The sequence below is a fragment of the Carettochelys insculpta genome, chromosome 16, assembly GCF_033958435.1.
Source record: "Carettochelys insculpta isolate YL-2023 chromosome 16, ASM3395843v1, whole genome shotgun sequence".
NCBI lineage: Eukaryota > Metazoa > Chordata > Testudines > Carettochelyidae > Carettochelys > Carettochelys insculpta.
Window position 1 is genome coordinate 39946960 of NC_134152.1, and position 17495 is coordinate 39964454.

Below are 17495 nucleotides of genomic sequence, written 5' to 3' on the forward strand. Positions count from 1 at the left end.
CACATGACCAGCGGACCTGAGCTGGATACAGCCCATCTAGCTGTGGCCCCCACCATTCTGCAATGGCCGCTGGCAACATGCAGCACCTGCCCCTCTGAACAGCACCATGAACTGCACATACAGAGATGTGGGGATAGGACTGCACTGCAGCCGGGGACCACCCCATATGGGCGGAGATGCCTCTGGCATGTGTGATACACCATGGCCACCTGCCACTGGACAGGTCTGGTGCCTGGAAGTGGGGACACAGCCGTCATTCCATAACACGGGATTGCCCATGTCTTCTTCTCCATCCCTGCAGCTCTGCCGCAGGAAAGCCCCAACCCATCCATGGTCCCAGACAGCCCAGTGGAGGATGGGACCACTCACCATACATAGCAGCACCATGAGTGGCCTGGAGCAGGAGGGGACAACAGCGAGTCAGTGAGGACGATGCCACCCGTCACCAGGCAGAGCTAGCAGAGCAGCGCCTTAGCATGGAGAAGGCACACCATGTGTCCTGGAGGGCCACATGGGATGACCTGCTGGACAACCTGCAGGAGATCACTTTGGACTCCTGGCGCAGCTGCTTCCCCTGGCCACCCCCTGCCGTATCTGCCCCAGCTGGATCCCCCCCTCCATGGCCCTATGTCCCTGTGCTGCCTGCCCCTTCCCAGCCTTGCTGGGGACCCTGCACTAGAGGTGGGAGGGGATCCTGGGGCTGACAGGGCTCATGGCCATCCACCCCCACCCTGGAGTAGCACCCCCATGTACCTCCCAGGTTGAGGTCCTCCCTGCATCCTCCAGGTTGAGGTCTGCCCCCCCAGTTGAGTACCACCCCTGGCTGTGCCACCTCCCCCTTGCCCAGCTCCCACACTGTATGTAGTTTTCCCCTGCTCCCCACCATAGATAGTTTTGTTGTGATATTCATACAAATCATGTGCTTAATAGTTTTTGTTACAAAGTTTTATTTTTGCACCCCCCCTGTGTCCCATGCTCTTGTTGGAGGGATGCTGGGGATTAGATGTGTGTGTGGTGCGGGGGGATAGTGAGAGGTATGTGTGGAGGGCCTGCATGAGGTGCTGTGTGTGGGAATCACTGTGGCCTCTGTGCAGAGGCCTCCCGGATGGCCTCCCTAATGCAGATCCAGTCCAAGTGGGACTTGGCTGCCCACCATGAGGGGAGCACCTCACCCTTGCCCTCTACACTGCTGTGGAGGACGCAACAGGCACCCACCACCTGCGGGACATTCTGCAGGACCACCTCCAGGTGTGCGAGGAGGCACCATCACCGTCCCTTTAGGGACCCGAAGGCTCACTCCACCATATGGTGGGCCTGGTTCAGGTACATGTTGAACAGCTTCTGGGTGGGGTCAGGTGGCTGGTATAGGGCCTCTTTAACTAGGGCTGCAGGGGGTAGGCGGCATCCACCAGCATACAGAGGGGCATGGTAACATCACCGACTTGGTGTTCCTGTGGTGGGACATATGTCCCAGCATCCATTTGGAAGCAGAGGCTGGAATTCTGGAACACCCAGGTATCATGTGTCTGGCCCTCCCAGCCCACATAAATTTCCAGAAGTGTCCCCTTGGGTCCACCAGCACCTGGAGCATTACCAACGCATAGAATCATAGAGCAATAGAGCTGGAAGAGACCTAGAAAGCCATTGAGTCCAGCCCCCTGCTCTAAGCAGGACCGAACTCATCAGAGCTGCGTCTACACGTGCACGCTACTTCGAAGTAGCGGCACCAACTTCGAAATAGCGCCCGTCGCGTCTACACGCATCAGGCGCTATTTCGAAGTTAACTTCGACGTTAGGCGGCGAGACGTCGAAGTCGCTAACCTCATGAGGAGATAGGAATAGCGCCCTACTTCGACGTTCAATGTCGAAGTAGAGACCGTGTAGACGATCCGCGTCCCACAACGTCGAAATTGCTGGGTCCTCCATGGCGGCCATCAGCTGGGGGGTTGAGAGATGCTCTCTCTCCAGCCCCTGCGGGGCTCTATGGTCACCGTGGGCAGCAGCCCTTAGCCCAGGGCTTCTGGCTGCTTCTGCGGCAGCTGGGGATCCATGCTGCAGGCACAGGGTCTGCAACCAGTTGTCAGCTCTGTGTATCTTGTGTTGTTTAGTGCAACTGTGTCTGGGAGGGGCCCTTTAAGGGAGCGGCTTGCTGTTGAGTCCGCCCTGTGACTCTGTCTGCAGCTGTGCCTGGCATCCCTATTTCGATGTGTGCTACTGTGGCGTGTAGACGTTCCCTCGCTGCGCCTATTTCGATGTTGGGCTGAGCAACGTCGAAGTTGAACATCGACATTGCCGGCCCCGGAGGACGTGTAGACGTTATTCATCGAAATAGACTATTTCGATGTCGTAACATCGAAATAAGCTATTTCGATGTTGGCTGCACGTGTAGACGTAGCCCAGATGAGCCCAGCCAGGGCTTTGTCAAGGACAGACTTAAACACCTCCACTACTTCCCTGGGTAGACCGTTCCAATGCTTCACCACCCTCCTAGTGAAAAAGTTTTTCCTAATGTTCAACTTGGACCTTCCCAACCACAATGTGAGACCATTGTTCCATGTTCTGCGATCCGTGACCACTGTGAACAGCCTCTTTGCAACCTCCCTTCAGTAAGTTGAAGGCTGTTATCAAGTCCCCCGTCAGTCTTCTCTTCTGCAGACTAAACAGTCCCAATTCCCTCAACCTTTCTTCATAAGTCATATGCTCCAGTCGCCTAATTAGATTGGTCACCCTCCACAGGACCCTCTCCAGTGTATCCACATCCTTCCTATAATTGGGGGCCCAGAACAGGACACAGTACTCCAGATATGGCCTCACCAAAGCTGAATAAAGAGGAACAATCACATCTTTGGATCTACTGGCAACGTTCCTCTTGATGCAACCTAATATGTCATTAGCCTTCTTGGCTACAATGGCACACTGTTGACTCATGTCCAGCTTCTCATCCCCTACGACTTCCAGGTGCTTTTCTGTAGAGCTACTACTGAGCCAGTCGGACCCGAGCCTGTAACAATGCTTGGGATCCTTCTGGCCCAAGTGCAGGACTCTGCACTTGTTCTTATTGAACCTCATCAGATTTCTTGGAGCCCAGTCTTCCAATTTGTCTAAGTCACTCTGGACCCTGTCCCTACCCTCCAGCATATCTACCTCTTCCCCTAGGTTAGTGTCATCTGCAAACTTGCTGAGGGCGCAATCCAACCCCTCATCCAGGTCATTGATAAATATGTTGAACAGAACAGGACCCAGATCCGAACCTTGGGGCACTCCACTAGAAACCGACCGCCATCCTGACATCGAGCCGTTGATCACTACCTGCTGGGCCTGACCTTCTAGCCAGCTTTCTATCCATCTTGCTATCCATTTATCCAATCCACATTCCTTTAACTTGCTGACAAGAATATTGTGGGAGACTGTATCAAAAGCTTTGCTAAAGTCAAGATAAATCACATCCATTGAATTTCCCCTGTCCACAGAGCCAGTTATCTCATCGTAGAAACTAATCAGATTGGTCAGCCATGACTTGCCCTTCATGAATCCATGCTGACTATTCCTGATCACTTTCCCCTCCTCCAGGTGCCTCAAAATGACTTCCTTGAGGAGCCCCTCCATGATTTTTCCAGGGACTGATGTGAGACTGACCGGCTTATAGTTCCCTGGATCATCGTCCTTCCCTTTTTTAAAGATGGGCACTACATTCGCCTTTTTCCATTCATCCGGGATCTCACCCGATCTCCACGACTTTTCGAAGATAACAGCCAAGGGCTCGTCAACAACATATGCCAACTCCCTCAGAACCCTCGGATGAATTAGGTCAGGGCCCATGGATTTATGTACGTTTAGATTTTTTAGATCGTTCCTAACCTGTTCTTTCCCCACCAAAGGCTGTCCGCCTTCATCCCACAGTGCATCACTTATTGCATTAGTCCGGAAGCTGTTCTTGTCCGTGAAGGCAGAGTCAAAGAAAGCATTAAGTACTTCAGCTTTCCCTACGTCATCTGTCATTGGATTACCTCCCTCATCCAGTAGGGGCCCCACACCCTCTCTGATCACCTTCTTCTTGCTAATATGCCTGTAGAAACTTTTCTTGTTATACTTCACATTCCTCACAAGTCGCATTTCCAGCTGCGCTTTCGCCTTCCTTATAACTGCCCTACATTCTCAAGCTATACCTTTATATCCTTCCCTAGACATCTGTCCAAGTTTCCACTTTTTGTAATCTCCCTTTTTTTGCCTAAGTTTTCCAAGGCTTTCCCCATTAAGCCAGTCTCGTCTCCTACCATATTTACTTCTCTTACTGTGCATCGGTATGGTTTCTTCCTGCGCCTTCAATAGGGCTTCCTGAAAATACTGCTGGATTTCCTGGACTCCTTTTCCCTTCATGGTAGTATCCCAGGGGATTCTGCCCATCAGGTTCCTGAGGGAGTCAAAGTCAGCTTTTCTGAAGTCCAAGGTGTGTAATTTGCTGCTCTCTGTCCCTCCTTTGGTCAGGATCCTGAAGTTTACCATCTCACAGTCACTGCTTCCCAGGTTGTCACCCACCCCTACCTTCCCTATTAGTTCCTCCCTGTTTGTAAGCAGCAAGTCGAGCCGCGCACGACCTCTGGTTGGGTCCTTCAGCACTTGTACCAAGAAGTGATCCCCAACATTCTCCAGGAATTTCCTGGACTGCTTGTGTACCGCCATATTGGTCTCCCAACAGATATCAGGGTAATTGAAGTCCCCCACGATAACGAGAGCCTGCGATCTGGAAACTTCTCTCAGTTGTCCAAAAGAAGCCTCATCTACCTCATCATCCTGATTTGGTGGCCTGTAGCAAACACCAACCACCACATCTGCGGTGCTGCCTACACCACTAAGCTTGACCCTTAGATTCTCAACAGGCTTTTCTCCCTGTATGTACTGGAGTTCCAAGCAATCATAGTGCTCTCTTCCATACAGTGCAACTCCTCCTCCTTTTCTCCCTTGCCTGTTCTTCCTGAACAGTTTATACCCTTTCATGACAGCGCTCCAGTCATGCAAGTCATCCCACTAAGTCTCTGTTATCCCAGTCAAGTCATAGTTCTTGGACTTGGCCAGGGCTTCTGATTCCTCCTGCTTGTTACCCAGACTTCTGGCACTGGTGTACAAACACCTTAGATCACCAGTTGATCTCCCCGCCCTCACTACTCGAACCAGGGGTCCACTTTTGTTGTACATTCCTCTTCGCATTTCTTCCTGGCCTCCAAGTTCCTTTCTACCCGCAGGGTTTTGGTCACCTTCCCCCAGCGAACCTAGTTTAAAGCTCTCCTCACTAAGTTTGCAAGCCTACTTGCGAAAATGCTCCTTCCTCTCTTGGCTATCCCCTATCTCTTCTCAATAATCCTTGTGCCTGGAACAGTATCCCATGATCGAAGAATCCAAAGCCCTCTCTCCAACACCACCTGCGTAACCATGGATTTACTTCCTCAATTCAACGATCTCTACCTAGCCCTTTCCTTTGGACAGGAAGGATGGATGAGAACACCACTTGCACTCCAAATTCTTTGACCCTTCTTCCCAGCACCATATAATCCGCAGTAACCCGCTCAAGGTCATTCTTGACCATATTGTTAGTTCTCACATGCAGAAGTAGGAAGGGGTAGTATTCTGAAGGCTTGAGCAGATTTGTAAGGCTCTCAGTCACATCCTGAATTTGAGCTCCTGGTTAACAGCACACCTTACGAGATTGCAGGTCCAATCGGCAGATGGATGGTTCAGTCCCTCTTATGAGGGAGTCCCCTACGACCACAACCCGTCTTTTTCTTATGGAGGTGGTAGGTCATTGAACCCCTCACCCCTAGGACTACACATCTCATGTCCTGCAGTAGAAGCCCTTGTGATTTTTATCCTGTGAGGCTTCTTCCAAAGCATTCACCACCGCAGAACCAGTGGAGAGAGCCTGAAAGCGATTACTTATCTCTATATCGATGGGGGACTCGTGTACCGGCCTTCTTTTTCTTCTAGAAGTTACATGCTGCCAGTTCTCCGCTTCATCCCTTACCGCCCTCCCCGGTTCTTCTGCCTGCCATGCTTGCAAGATTAAACACTCCCTTCTGTCAAGGAAATCTTCATCCTCCCTGACTGAGCGTAGGGTCAACACTTGAGCCTCCAGTCCTCTAATTTTTCCTTCTAAAACGGAGACCAGCTTGCACTTAGTGCAGACAAAATTCCTTCTTTCCTCGGGGAGGAAGACAAACATGGCGCATCCTGAGCAGGTAACAGCAGCAGACCTGTCACTATCCATGCCTGCCATCCTAGAACAGGGATTTAAAAGAAAGGCAAGGGTCCCTGCCCCCTTCCACTCCCTTTCCAACTCCCTCTGTAAACTTCCTGTTTGCAAGCTCACCTGTTCATTTGGACACTGCTTTATGAAGCCCTGAACTGCCTCAAAGTCCCTCCCCTTACTGAGGCTCAGCCAACCAGCAGAGGCTTCTAGATATCAAGCTTATTTAGAAGCCAACAGTTTCCAACTGCCAGTCCCAGTCCACCCTCTGTGGGGGTGAAGGGGGGACCAGGAGGGGGAAAAACACACACACACACACACACCACAGAGCAGAAAAACACCACAGCCAGAAAGCCCCAAACACATCACACACCCAGACAGCCTCTTACTTAAGAGTCCTTGTGATTTATATAGGTGCTGGCACTGTGTTCTGGGGTGCAGAAGGGGGTGTGCATCCTGTCCAAGGCACCAAAGTAGTTTTCGAAGCCGAGCACTGCGAATCCTGTGACTGCTGCATCCATGTCCCCCCACATGGCCAACTCTGTGCAGCGGCATGGTGTTGATGGCGCACACAGCCTGCATGGGAAGGAGGGCGTGTCCTCTCAGGAGGGCATGATGGGGTGTACCCAGCCCCCTCCCATGTCCCCTCTCCATGCCCTCAGTTGCCAAGTGTCCCCCTTGCCCAGGGGCCCCCTCCCTGTGGTGGGTGCATGCCCCAAGCATGCCTTATTTCCATGGTGACAGCCCTGATGGTGGCCTTGCCAACCCCGAATTGGTGCCCCACTGACCAGTAACTGTCTGGGATGGCCAGCTTCCAGATTTTTTGAGGGGGAGGTGGGGCCGCATATGGTTGTCCCTGTGTCTCAGGACAGGGGCAAGCCAGTGGCAGAGCTCCTCGAAGGTCCGCCTGCTCATGTGGAAATTCTGCACCCACCTGGCGTCGTCTCAATCACCCAGCACTAGCTGCTCCCCCAAGTCCATGCTGCTGGGGTGGCTCCAGAGGCAACGGGATGCTTGGTGGGGGGCACTGGTGGGATCCCAACTCAAAGGGCCACAGAGCCTGGGCATGGCGGGTCATCCCCAAGAGGTGGTGGAGGGAGGCCATGAGCACCGTGGCCATGTGGCCGAGCATGGCATTGTGGATGGCCAGTTCAAAGAGGAGGAGCTGCTGCTGGGTGTCCATGATGACTGTCTTCTAGGCACCTTCAAGCTTTGCGGGGCTTGTGACAGCTCTGCAGACCTCAGCGTGTGCAGGACAAAGGTGCTTGGGAGGGGCCCTTTAAAGGAGCAGCTGGCTGCAGGGCCTGGAAGGGCTTGTCCATGATGTGACCCCACCCATGGTGTTTCCTGGCCCGTTCTTTCAAAAGGGCACCTGTAGCTCTGTGGATGCTCTCTTTCGAAAGAGGAGATCACAATCTCAGTCTGCTTTTTAGAGCATAAGAATGGCCATTACTGGGTCAGACCAAAGGTCCGTATAGCCCAGCATCCTGTCTGCCGACAGTGGCCAATGCCAGGTACCCTAGAGGGGGTGGACTAAAGACAACGATCAAGCGACTTGTCTCTTGCCATCCATTTCCAGCCTCTGACAAACAGAGGCCCGGGACACCATTCCTACCCCCTGGCTAATAGCTTTTTATGGACCTAATCTCCATGAATTTATCTAGGTCTTCTTTGAATGTTCTTATAGTCCTAGTCTTCACAGCCTCATCTGACAAGGAGTTCCACAGTTGACTGTGCACAGTGTGAAAAAGAACTTTCTTTTATTAGTTTTAAACTTGCTACCCATTAATTTCATTTTGTGTCCTCTAGTTCTTTTATTATGGGAACAAGTAAATAACTTTTCTTTATTCACCCTCTCCACACTGCTCATGATTTATATACCTCTATGATATTCCCCCACTCAGTCTCCTCTTGCCTAAACTGAAAAGTCCCAGTTTCTTTAACCTCTTCTCATATGGGATCCATTCCAAACCCCTAAGCATTTTAGTTGCCCTTTTCTGAACCTTTTCTAACGCCAAAATATCTTTTGTGAGGTGAGGAGACCACATCTATACGCAGTATTCACGTTTTATAAAGGGGCAGTAAAATATGTCTTATTTTCTATCCTTTTTTTAATAATTCCTAACATCCTATTTGTTTTTTTTTGACTGCCGCTGCACACTGTGTGGATATTTTCAGAGAACTATCCATGATAACTGCAAAATCTCTGTCCTGATTAGTTTTAGCTAAATTAGGCCCCATCATACTGCGTGTGTACTTGCGGTTATTTTTTTCCAATGTGAATTACTTTACACTTATCCACATTAAAATGCGTTTGCCATTTTGTTGCCCAATTACTCAGTTTGGTGAGATCTTTTTGAAGTTCTTCACAGCCTGCTTTCGTCTTGACTATTTTGATGACTTTACACTATTTTGTGTGTAGAGATGCACTTTCGAAATGTGATCTTTCAAAGTTTGTCTTTCAACAGATCGCCTTTCAGAAGCACGCTGTAGTGTAGATATAGCCTTAGTGACTTAAAAAAGTGTCACCAGCACACAGACCATACATAGAGGTCAAAAGGTCTCATATGGACACTGCCTCAGAAAGGTTGCTGACCCATGGTTTATATTTTCTAGTAGTAGTACCAGATACAATGTTACTTCTTCATTTCTATGGTAATTGATTAAATTACTTCATTTTGTTTTTGCTGCATATGTTGCTGTTTGGGGTTTTGTTTTGTGGTTTTTTTTCAGTTTGACAGCAATTTTTTTGAAGAAAATTTTCATAGGTGTTCCACATAAAAATATTATTGTTTGGTGTTCCATGGTCTCAAAAAATTTAAAAACCAGTGTTTTATTGGATCAGCTTCAATTGGTGAGAAAGAGACAAACTGTTTCTTCTGGTCTGTGTGACGTTGAAAGCTTCTCTCTCTCTCACATCCAAACAAGTTGGTCCAAAAAAGATATTACCTCCTCCAGCTAGCCTCTAATATCCTGGGACCAACACAGCTACAGCCACAATATATATTGCATTCATGGGCAGATTCTGTGGCTTAGGGCTTGTGATTGGGGAGTTACTGTGATTAGCTGTTGCATCTGAACAATTCTGTCTAAATTGGCATGTAACAGAAAGCAGAAGATTGCAGACAAGTGAGTCAGCACTTACAGAGAGGGTAAGTTGGGCACCTGATTTCTTTCAATAGTGAAATCAATGGAGAATGTAGCATGGTAGATATTTTCACTGACTTTATACTAAGTACATAATTTTTCTTCTGAGAAAACTAATGAGCTCTAAGATGCAACTGAAAAGTGGTTTTAAGTTACTCTTGAATTGCAGATTTTTAAAACTACACATCTTGGTGAGTCTTGTTTCTGTTTTTTTAAGTAAAGGTAACAGAAATGCAATTGAAATGTTTTCCTAGCCATTGTTTAAATTTGGTAATAGTCAAGTAAATGATATTGTACTAAGATAAATATTCAGTAGGGCTGTCAATTAACATGTGTTAACACAGGCTAGAAATTAACATGTTAAAAAAATTAACATGCATTAATTCCAGGCCTTAGCATGTGTTAATTAACAGCCCTACTTTAAAGTGTGCACGATCAACAAGTATCCCCCTCAGATGGCTGCCTTGAGATGGAGCCCACTTTCCTGCAGGGTTTCCTCCCATGTGGCAGTGGTCCACGCAGCTGGGCCTGCCTGGAGGGCTCCACACCCAGCCAGCTTGCAGCCCTGGGGCTGGCAGGGTTACCCCAGTCTCGGTCGGGTCCCTGTAGTTGCAGGGCTACCAGTGGGGTTTCTCACCCTGGCCAGCTCACAGCTCCAGGGCTGCAGGGGTTCCCCTGGCAGGAGCCGGGTTCCCACGGCTGGGGCTGCCTGACGGGGCTCCCACCCCCTGGGCTGCAGGACTTCTCGTGGGTTGCTGGGGTTCCCCTGGCCCCACCCAGGTCTAAGGGTTGGGGCTGCTGGTGGGGCTCCGTTCTCTGGCCAGCTCCCAGCCCTGGGACTGCCAGGGTTCCAGGAAGGAGGTAGTCTAAAATGAATTCTGTAGAGGCCTCAAAAGTGGGAGACTTCTTTCTGTGCAGTCCACACAGAGAATCTTGTCCATTTAGCCAAGTATGACTGCTTAGGGGTTGGCTTTCAGCTCTTCAATTCAGGGTGCAGGAGGCAACTGTGGTCTTTGGGCAGTAGGTCCTGGTGGGTAGGGTACTGACTGTTTCTGGTTTCTGTGCTGACAAGAATGTTCAATGCTGTGTCCCTGTTGCCTAGTAAACCTTCGTTTCTGCCCGCTGAATGAGTGTCACATCTGACTGCAGATGATGTACAGGGGCTGGTATCCTCCACACTCTGTGACACAAGGAGATAACTGTTTTGCTGCATTATTCCCATATACTGCCCATAAAATGGATTAATTTCTGGAGAAGTGACATTGGACAAATGCCAAGGTTTGGCATCCAACTTCATTGTAAATCAAAATGTATTCTCTTTCCTATTACAGTAAAGAGTTTGTTGCTAATGTGAGTAAATGCTTTCCCAAACCTCCTGAAGAAATACAGTCCATAAGACTGTGGGGTCTAAACTCATCCTCTTCAATTTAGGTTCGGTTACATGAAAATAAAACAACACAAATTTTAGTTCAAACATTCTCGCCAAACTTGGTTGGTCATAAAACTATTCTTCTGTCAGGACTGTTCATCCTCAGAGTACAGTACACTTACATTTAAGTAGAGTGACAAGTGAACATAGTTAACCCTTTCCAAGTGGGATTAACTACTGGTCTTTTTTCTTTCTTAATTGATTTCTAATCCAGAGGCCATGCTACACTAGTCCCCTTCCTTTCAAAAGGGGAATGCTAATTAGCCACTTTGGCAGATGCTAATGACGCAGTGCAATGAATATGCAGTGCCTCATTAGCATAAGGGTGGCCGCGTGCGTTTCAAAAGTTCCGCTTTCAAAATGCACGCTGCCAATGTAGATAGGGGTCTTTCAAAAGGACCCCCCCACCCCCGATTTCAAAAGGCCCTTCTTCCCATTTGAAGCTTCAGGAAGCATAACAGTTTTATCAGTCTTTGAGATGCATTTTCATTAACATGATATTTCATTTAACAGGTTCTGCTTTAGATCTACATTTTAGTGATATAAATGTTGCATCCTTAGATAAAAAAATAGAAGATCAAGAAAACAGTGACCTTGGATTAACAAGTAAGAGTTCAGTTTACAGAAGTTACAATTTTCATATATTTATTTAAGGTCCTTTTTTCCCTTATCAGACATTTCAGATGGTTTACCTCACAGCCAAGACTCACATAGCAACTCATAATGAACGTTGTAGACAGCCATCTAGTAAACTTTAGTCTTGAGCTGGCAATTGACTCTGTCCGCATGGTTCCAATTCCAGATTCAGAGGATTTGATATTATTCTACAATTCTATTTAGTGGGAAAAGTTTGAGTGAGTTTAATGAAAACTCATTTTCCAACTCATTCCCAGGTTTATTATCTTTCCCAGGAGAATCAAGACCTTGTCTCCCTTATATTTTAAACTTCCTTCTTGTATTATATAGGCAAGGGTTATGAATTACATTGAGTTTTGTCAGAGGCAGTGTTAAGAGTAGTCAGGGCCTGAAAATCTTGATTTAAAATAAGTGGATTCTGTTTTTCTTAATGAGTGTCTAAAAGGAAACAATGCAAAGAATTTAAATGAGTAAAATAATATTTTAAAGAAGGGATGACCAATTAATTTGAAGGTCTGACTGGCTTTGTTTTACAGTGCTCACTACTGGCTACCTACATCATCTTGTCTATTATTTGCTTTCCTGCTTAGAACTATGAGAGACTCTTTCATCCAGTTGGCCTGTTCTATGAAAGGAGAAAAAGAGACAGCACAAAGGAAGAGCAGTATTGGCAGAGGGGAGAGAGAATTTGGGAGGAAGGATGAAGGGGAGAAAAACATCAGTAAAGAAACAATTTTAAAATGCCACCTTTTGTAGATGAAAAGAGAAGAGGAGAAAAATAATAGAAAAGTAGGAAGTTAAAACTGAGCCACTGCAGTTTAAATAAATATTTAACATACATTTCAAAGCACTTTCAAGAGAGAGAAAAACACTTAAAGTAATTTATTAATATGGTGTAACCTGGCCCATGCTGGCTCTTCCCTTGTTGCACATATGTTCTGTTGATATTTATCCCTAGCCTTTCTCAAACTTTTGATGATGGGAATACTGAGTTACTAGGGACAAAGGAATGTGGACAGGGATCTGTCTTGGCCATACAGAAATAAAAGGCTTCAGAATCACCTTATTATAACAATGTTGTCATAATTTACATAGAGACAGAAGAGTGCTAGGTGTTTTGTAAACACTAAGAATAAATGTAATTTAAATACTTAGTGTGCAAGAAAGGTGTGGACAACGGAAAGTAATAAAATCAGAATGGTAGAATGCAGTGACAGTTAATTCTTTTAATTGTTAGCGCTTTTTAAGAGATGTTTCCAATAATTTCTATTATCTACATTGTTAATATTTATTTAAAGAAAGACTAAGCTTTAAAGAGGGGAAAGGACTGCATGGGAAGGTTTATTTTAGAGAAAGGAGAGGAATAAAATTAAAGAGGTAGTAGAAGGACAGCAAAGCAGAACATGATACAATGGAAAAGCAGTCATTTAGCACTTTAAAGACTAACAAAATAATTTATTAGGTGATAAGTTTTCATGGGACAAACCCACGAAAGGTCATCACCTAATAAATAATTTTTTTAGTCTTTAAAGTGCTACATGACTGCTTTTTGTTTTGGTAGAATACAGACTAACATGGCTTTCTCTCTGTCATGATATAATGGAATTACTGTCTTGCCATAATGTAATCAGTTGTATCTTGATTACCAAAAGAACTAGTATCACCTTTAGTTTAGCTCTGACAACAATTTTGTGTTTCAATGCCAGGTTTTCAATCTTTGTATACTGTTATCTGATTTAATTGATTTTGATTCCTTTTGTGAGAGCAACAAGCAGTACTGGCAGAGGGACTTTCCTTAAAGGTGGACACATTATGCTTTTACCAGAGTGATTGTTTTCCCAGTTTTTAGTAAGAGGATACAACAGCAGGCCAACCCTTTGTTTCGGTAAGCACACAGAATCATAGAATACTGGAACTGGATAGAACCTCAAGAAGTCATCAAGTCCAGTCCCCTGCACTCATCACAGGACCAAGCTACCAACTAGACCATCCCTGACAAAGCTGTGTCTAATCTGTTCTTAAAATCTCCAATGATAGAGATTCCACAAAATCACTAGGCAATTTATTCTAGTGCTTAGCCATTCTGACAGGAAGTTTTTCCTAAAGTCCAACCTAAAGCTCCCTTGCAGCATTTCAAGCCCATTTCTTCTTGTCCTACTATTAGAGATTAAAGAGAGTGATTTTTCTTCTTCAAGTAGTGTCCCTGTAGGTGCAAAAATGAGGAGGTTAGTTGAATGGAAATTAAAAGGCAGTAACAAAAGTAAAATCCCTGCAAGTTGCATGGAAACTTTTCAAAGATACAATAATAGAGGCCCAACTTAAATGTATACCCCAAATTAAAAAAACACAGTAAGAGACCCAAAAAAGAGCCACCATGGCTTAACAACCATGCAAAAGAAGCAGTGAGAGATAAAAAGGCATTTTTTAAAAGGTGGACATCAAATCATATTGAGGAAAATAGAAAGGAGCATAAACACTGCCAAATTGTGTAAAAATGTAATAAGAAAAGCCAAAGAGTTTGAAAAGCAGCTATCCAAAAGCTCAAAAAGCAATAACAAAATGTTTTTAAGTACACTAGAAGCAGGAAGCCTGCTAAACAACCAGTGAGCCACCCCTAGATGATGGAGATACAAAAGGAGCACTCAGCGATAAGGTAATTGCAGAGAAATTTAAATGAATTTTTGCTTCACTCTTCACAGATGAGGGTGTTATGAAGATTCCTAAACCTGAACTTTGTAGGTGACAGATCTGAGGAATTGTCCAAGATAGAGGTGTTACTAGAGGACGTTTTGAAACTAATTGATAACTTTAACAGTAACAAATCACTAGGACCAGATGGTATTCACCCATGAGTTCTGAAAGAGCTCAAATGTGAAAGTGCAAAACTAGTTACTGTGGTTTTTAAGCTATGTTTTAATTCAGCTTTTGTACCCATTGACTGGAAGATAGCTAACATAATACCAATATTTAAAAAGGGCTCTAGAGGTGATCCCAGCAATTACAGACCAGTAAGTCTAACATCAGTACATGGCAAATTAGTTGAAACCACAGTAAAGAATAAAATTGTCAGACACATAGAAGAAAGTAATTTGTTGAGCAAAAGTCAACATGGTTTCTGTAAAGGGAAATCATATCTTACTAATCTACAAGAGTTCTTTGAAGGGGTCAAAAAGCAAGTTGATAAAGGGGATCCGGTGGATATAGTTGGTGCTTTTTTTTTAAATAGAAAAAAGGGCGGTGGAACTCAAGCCCCAAGCTATTCCACCACCCATCTAGAGGTCCAACCCCTGTTCCCCAACTGCTTATCTGTCCAATGCAGGGCACAAGCTGATGTCAACTTACCTAACCACCCCTTGGGGCCTTAACTGCCTGCTGTGTGGGGCCCAAGCTGCCCCCTGGCAGTTTAACTGTCCCCTGGGGGCCCAGGCCACCCCCACCCCAGCATGACCTAAACTGCCTTATGGTGGCTGACCTGCCCCCCCCATGTGGGGCCCAAAGGACCCCCTGTGGGGTGCAAAAGCTACCCCCCCAGTGGGGCCCATGTGGCCCCCAGCAGGGCCAAAATAGCCCCTCATGGACCCAACCCCCCAGTGGCTTCCACCCCCGTGGCTTCAACCCCCCCCTACAACTTACCCCCCATCTGCCTCCCCCACGGCCTATCTCCCTGCATGGCGCCAGCCCCACACACTGCTTACACCCCTTCATGGTCCTACCCCCACCCCCCAAACTGTCCACCCATGCAACCCTGACTCTCTCCCTCTTTTGCTTAACCCCCTGCCTCCTCCAGGTGGCCACCAGCATTTCAGAGTGTTGAGGGGGGAGCGGAGGAAAGTGTCAGACAGAGGCAGTTGTGTCTGAGCCACAGTGGCTTTTAAAGGTCCAGGTGCAACTTGGATTCAACCGCCCAGGCAGCTTTTGAAAAAAGGTGCTGGAATGCCATTCCGTAGCATTCCAGCAAAAAAAAAAAAGCCTTGGATATAGTGTGCTTAGATTTCCAGAAAGTCTTTGACAAGGTCCCTCACCAATGGCTCTTACGTAAATTAAGTTGTCATGGGATAAGAGGGAAGATCCTTTCTTGGACTGAGAATTGGCTAAAAGACAGGAAACAAAGTGTGGGAATAAATGGTAAATTTTCCAAATGGAGAGGGCTAACCAGTGGCATTCCCCAAGGGTCAATCCTAGGACCAGTCTGGATAAAGGGGTAAACTGTGAGGTGGCAAAGTTTGCAGACAGTACTAAACTGCTCTAGCTAGTTAAGACCAAAGCAGACTGTGAAGAACTCAAAAAGATCTCACAAAAATGAGTGATTGGGCAATAAAATGGCAAATGGTATTTCATGTGACTAAATGTAAAGTAGTGGATAAAATAACCCCACCTATACATACAATACAGTGGGAGATAATTTTGCTACAACTAACCAGGAAAGAGTTCTTGGAGTCATTGTGGATAGTTCTCTGAAAACATCCATGCAGTGCGCAACGACAGTCAAAAAAGCAAACAGGATGTTATTAAGCATTAAAAAAGGGGTAACAAATAAGACGGAGAATATTTTATTGCCCTTATATAAAACCATGGTACAACCACATCTTGAATACTGCATACAGATGTGGTCACCTCATCTCAAAAAATATATACTGACATTTAAAAAGGTTCAGAAAAGGGCAACTAAAATGATGAGGAGTTTGGAATGAGTCCCATATGAAGAGAGGTTAAAGAGACTAGAACTTTTCAGTTTAGAAATGAGGAGACTAAGGGGGGATATGATAGAGGTATATAAAATTGAGCGGTGTGGAGAAAGTGAACAAGGAAAACTTACGTGTTCCCATAATACAAAAACTAGGAGACACCAAATTAAATTAACGGGTGACAAGGTTAAATCAAATAAAGGGAAGTTCATCTTCACACAGCACACAGTCAACTTGTGGCACTCCTTGCCAGAGGAGGCTGTGAAGGCTTGGACTATAACCGTTTAAAAAAGATCCAGATAAGTTCATGGAGGTTAGGCACATTGATGGCTGTTAGCTGGGATGGATAAGGAATGATGTCCTCTGCCTCTGTTTGTCAGAGGCTGGAGTTGGATGGAAGGAAAGAGATTGTTACCTGTTTGGTTCATTCCCTCTGGCATTGGCCACTGTCAGCAGACAGGGTACCGGACTGGATGGATCTTTGGTCTGACCCAGTATGGCCGTTCTTATGTCTGCCATGAATTATACTAATACTTTAAGTTCATTAACATTTCTGTTCTATGTTATAAGGACAATTCAATAACAACAAATGTAAAGTTCTTCATTTAGAAAGGATCCGGTCAATTGCACGCATACACAATGAGAAATGACTACCTAGGATGGAGTACTTGAGGCAGAGCACTGGAATCATAGTGGATCACAAGCAAAATAAAAGTGAAAAGTGTAACCCTAATGAGGGGGAGCAAACATCATTCTGGGATGCCTTAAGAGTGTTGTAAGCAGGACACAAGAAGTAATTCTTCTGCTCTACTCTGTATCTGCATCTGCACTTACCTGGAAGGTTGATGGCTACTATGCAATTTTTGGTATGCCAATTGTGTACCAAAAATCGACTTTGCAGCCATCAACTTCCGTGCCCATCTTCACAGCAGAAGGCTGATGGGAGCACTCCTCCCATCAACCTTCCTTAATACCATGCCGCTCAGAAGAAGTTCTAGTGTCAGCATTGACCCTGGAATAGGCCATTTTGCACATGTGTGAAACGGCACCCTGGAAGATCAAACATAAGTGTTCGATCTTCCATGGCGAGTGTAGACCTAGCCTGTGTTAATTAGGTCTCAGTGGAGTATTGTGTCCAGTTTTGGACACCACATTTCAGTGAAGATGTAGATTAATTTAACAAACTGAAAAAGTCAGTGAAGTCCTAGAAGGCATGACTTGTATGGGAAGACTGAAAAAAAATTGATTGGTTTGATCTGAAGAAGAGAAGACTGAGATGGGACAAGGTAACAGTTTTCAAATACATTGAAAGCTGTTACAAAGAAGAGGGAGAAAATTGGTTCCCTTAGAGGAAAGGATG

General features: G+C 45.9%; 1 protein-coding gene across 5 annotated transcripts in view; it reads left to right on the forward strand.

Moving 5' to 3' along the window:
• UNKL (unk like zinc finger) overlaps positions 1 to 17495 on the forward strand; it is a 206202-nt gene that overhangs the window by 164901 nt on the left and 23806 nt on the right. For 3 of the 5 annotated variants that reach the window (XM_075010749.1, XM_075010750.1, XM_075010752.1), the window contains exon 12: positions 11328 to 11420. The exons of 1 other annotated variant lie outside the window; for it this stretch is intronic. In XM_075010749.1, the coding sequence (XP_074866850.1) occupies positions 11328 to 11420 (93 nt within the window). Of the gene's footprint in view, positions 1 to 301; positions 427 to 11327; positions 11421 to 17495 lie in introns of those variants that run through there. One more of the 5 variants, XR_012647734.1, reaches the window with a different exon arrangement.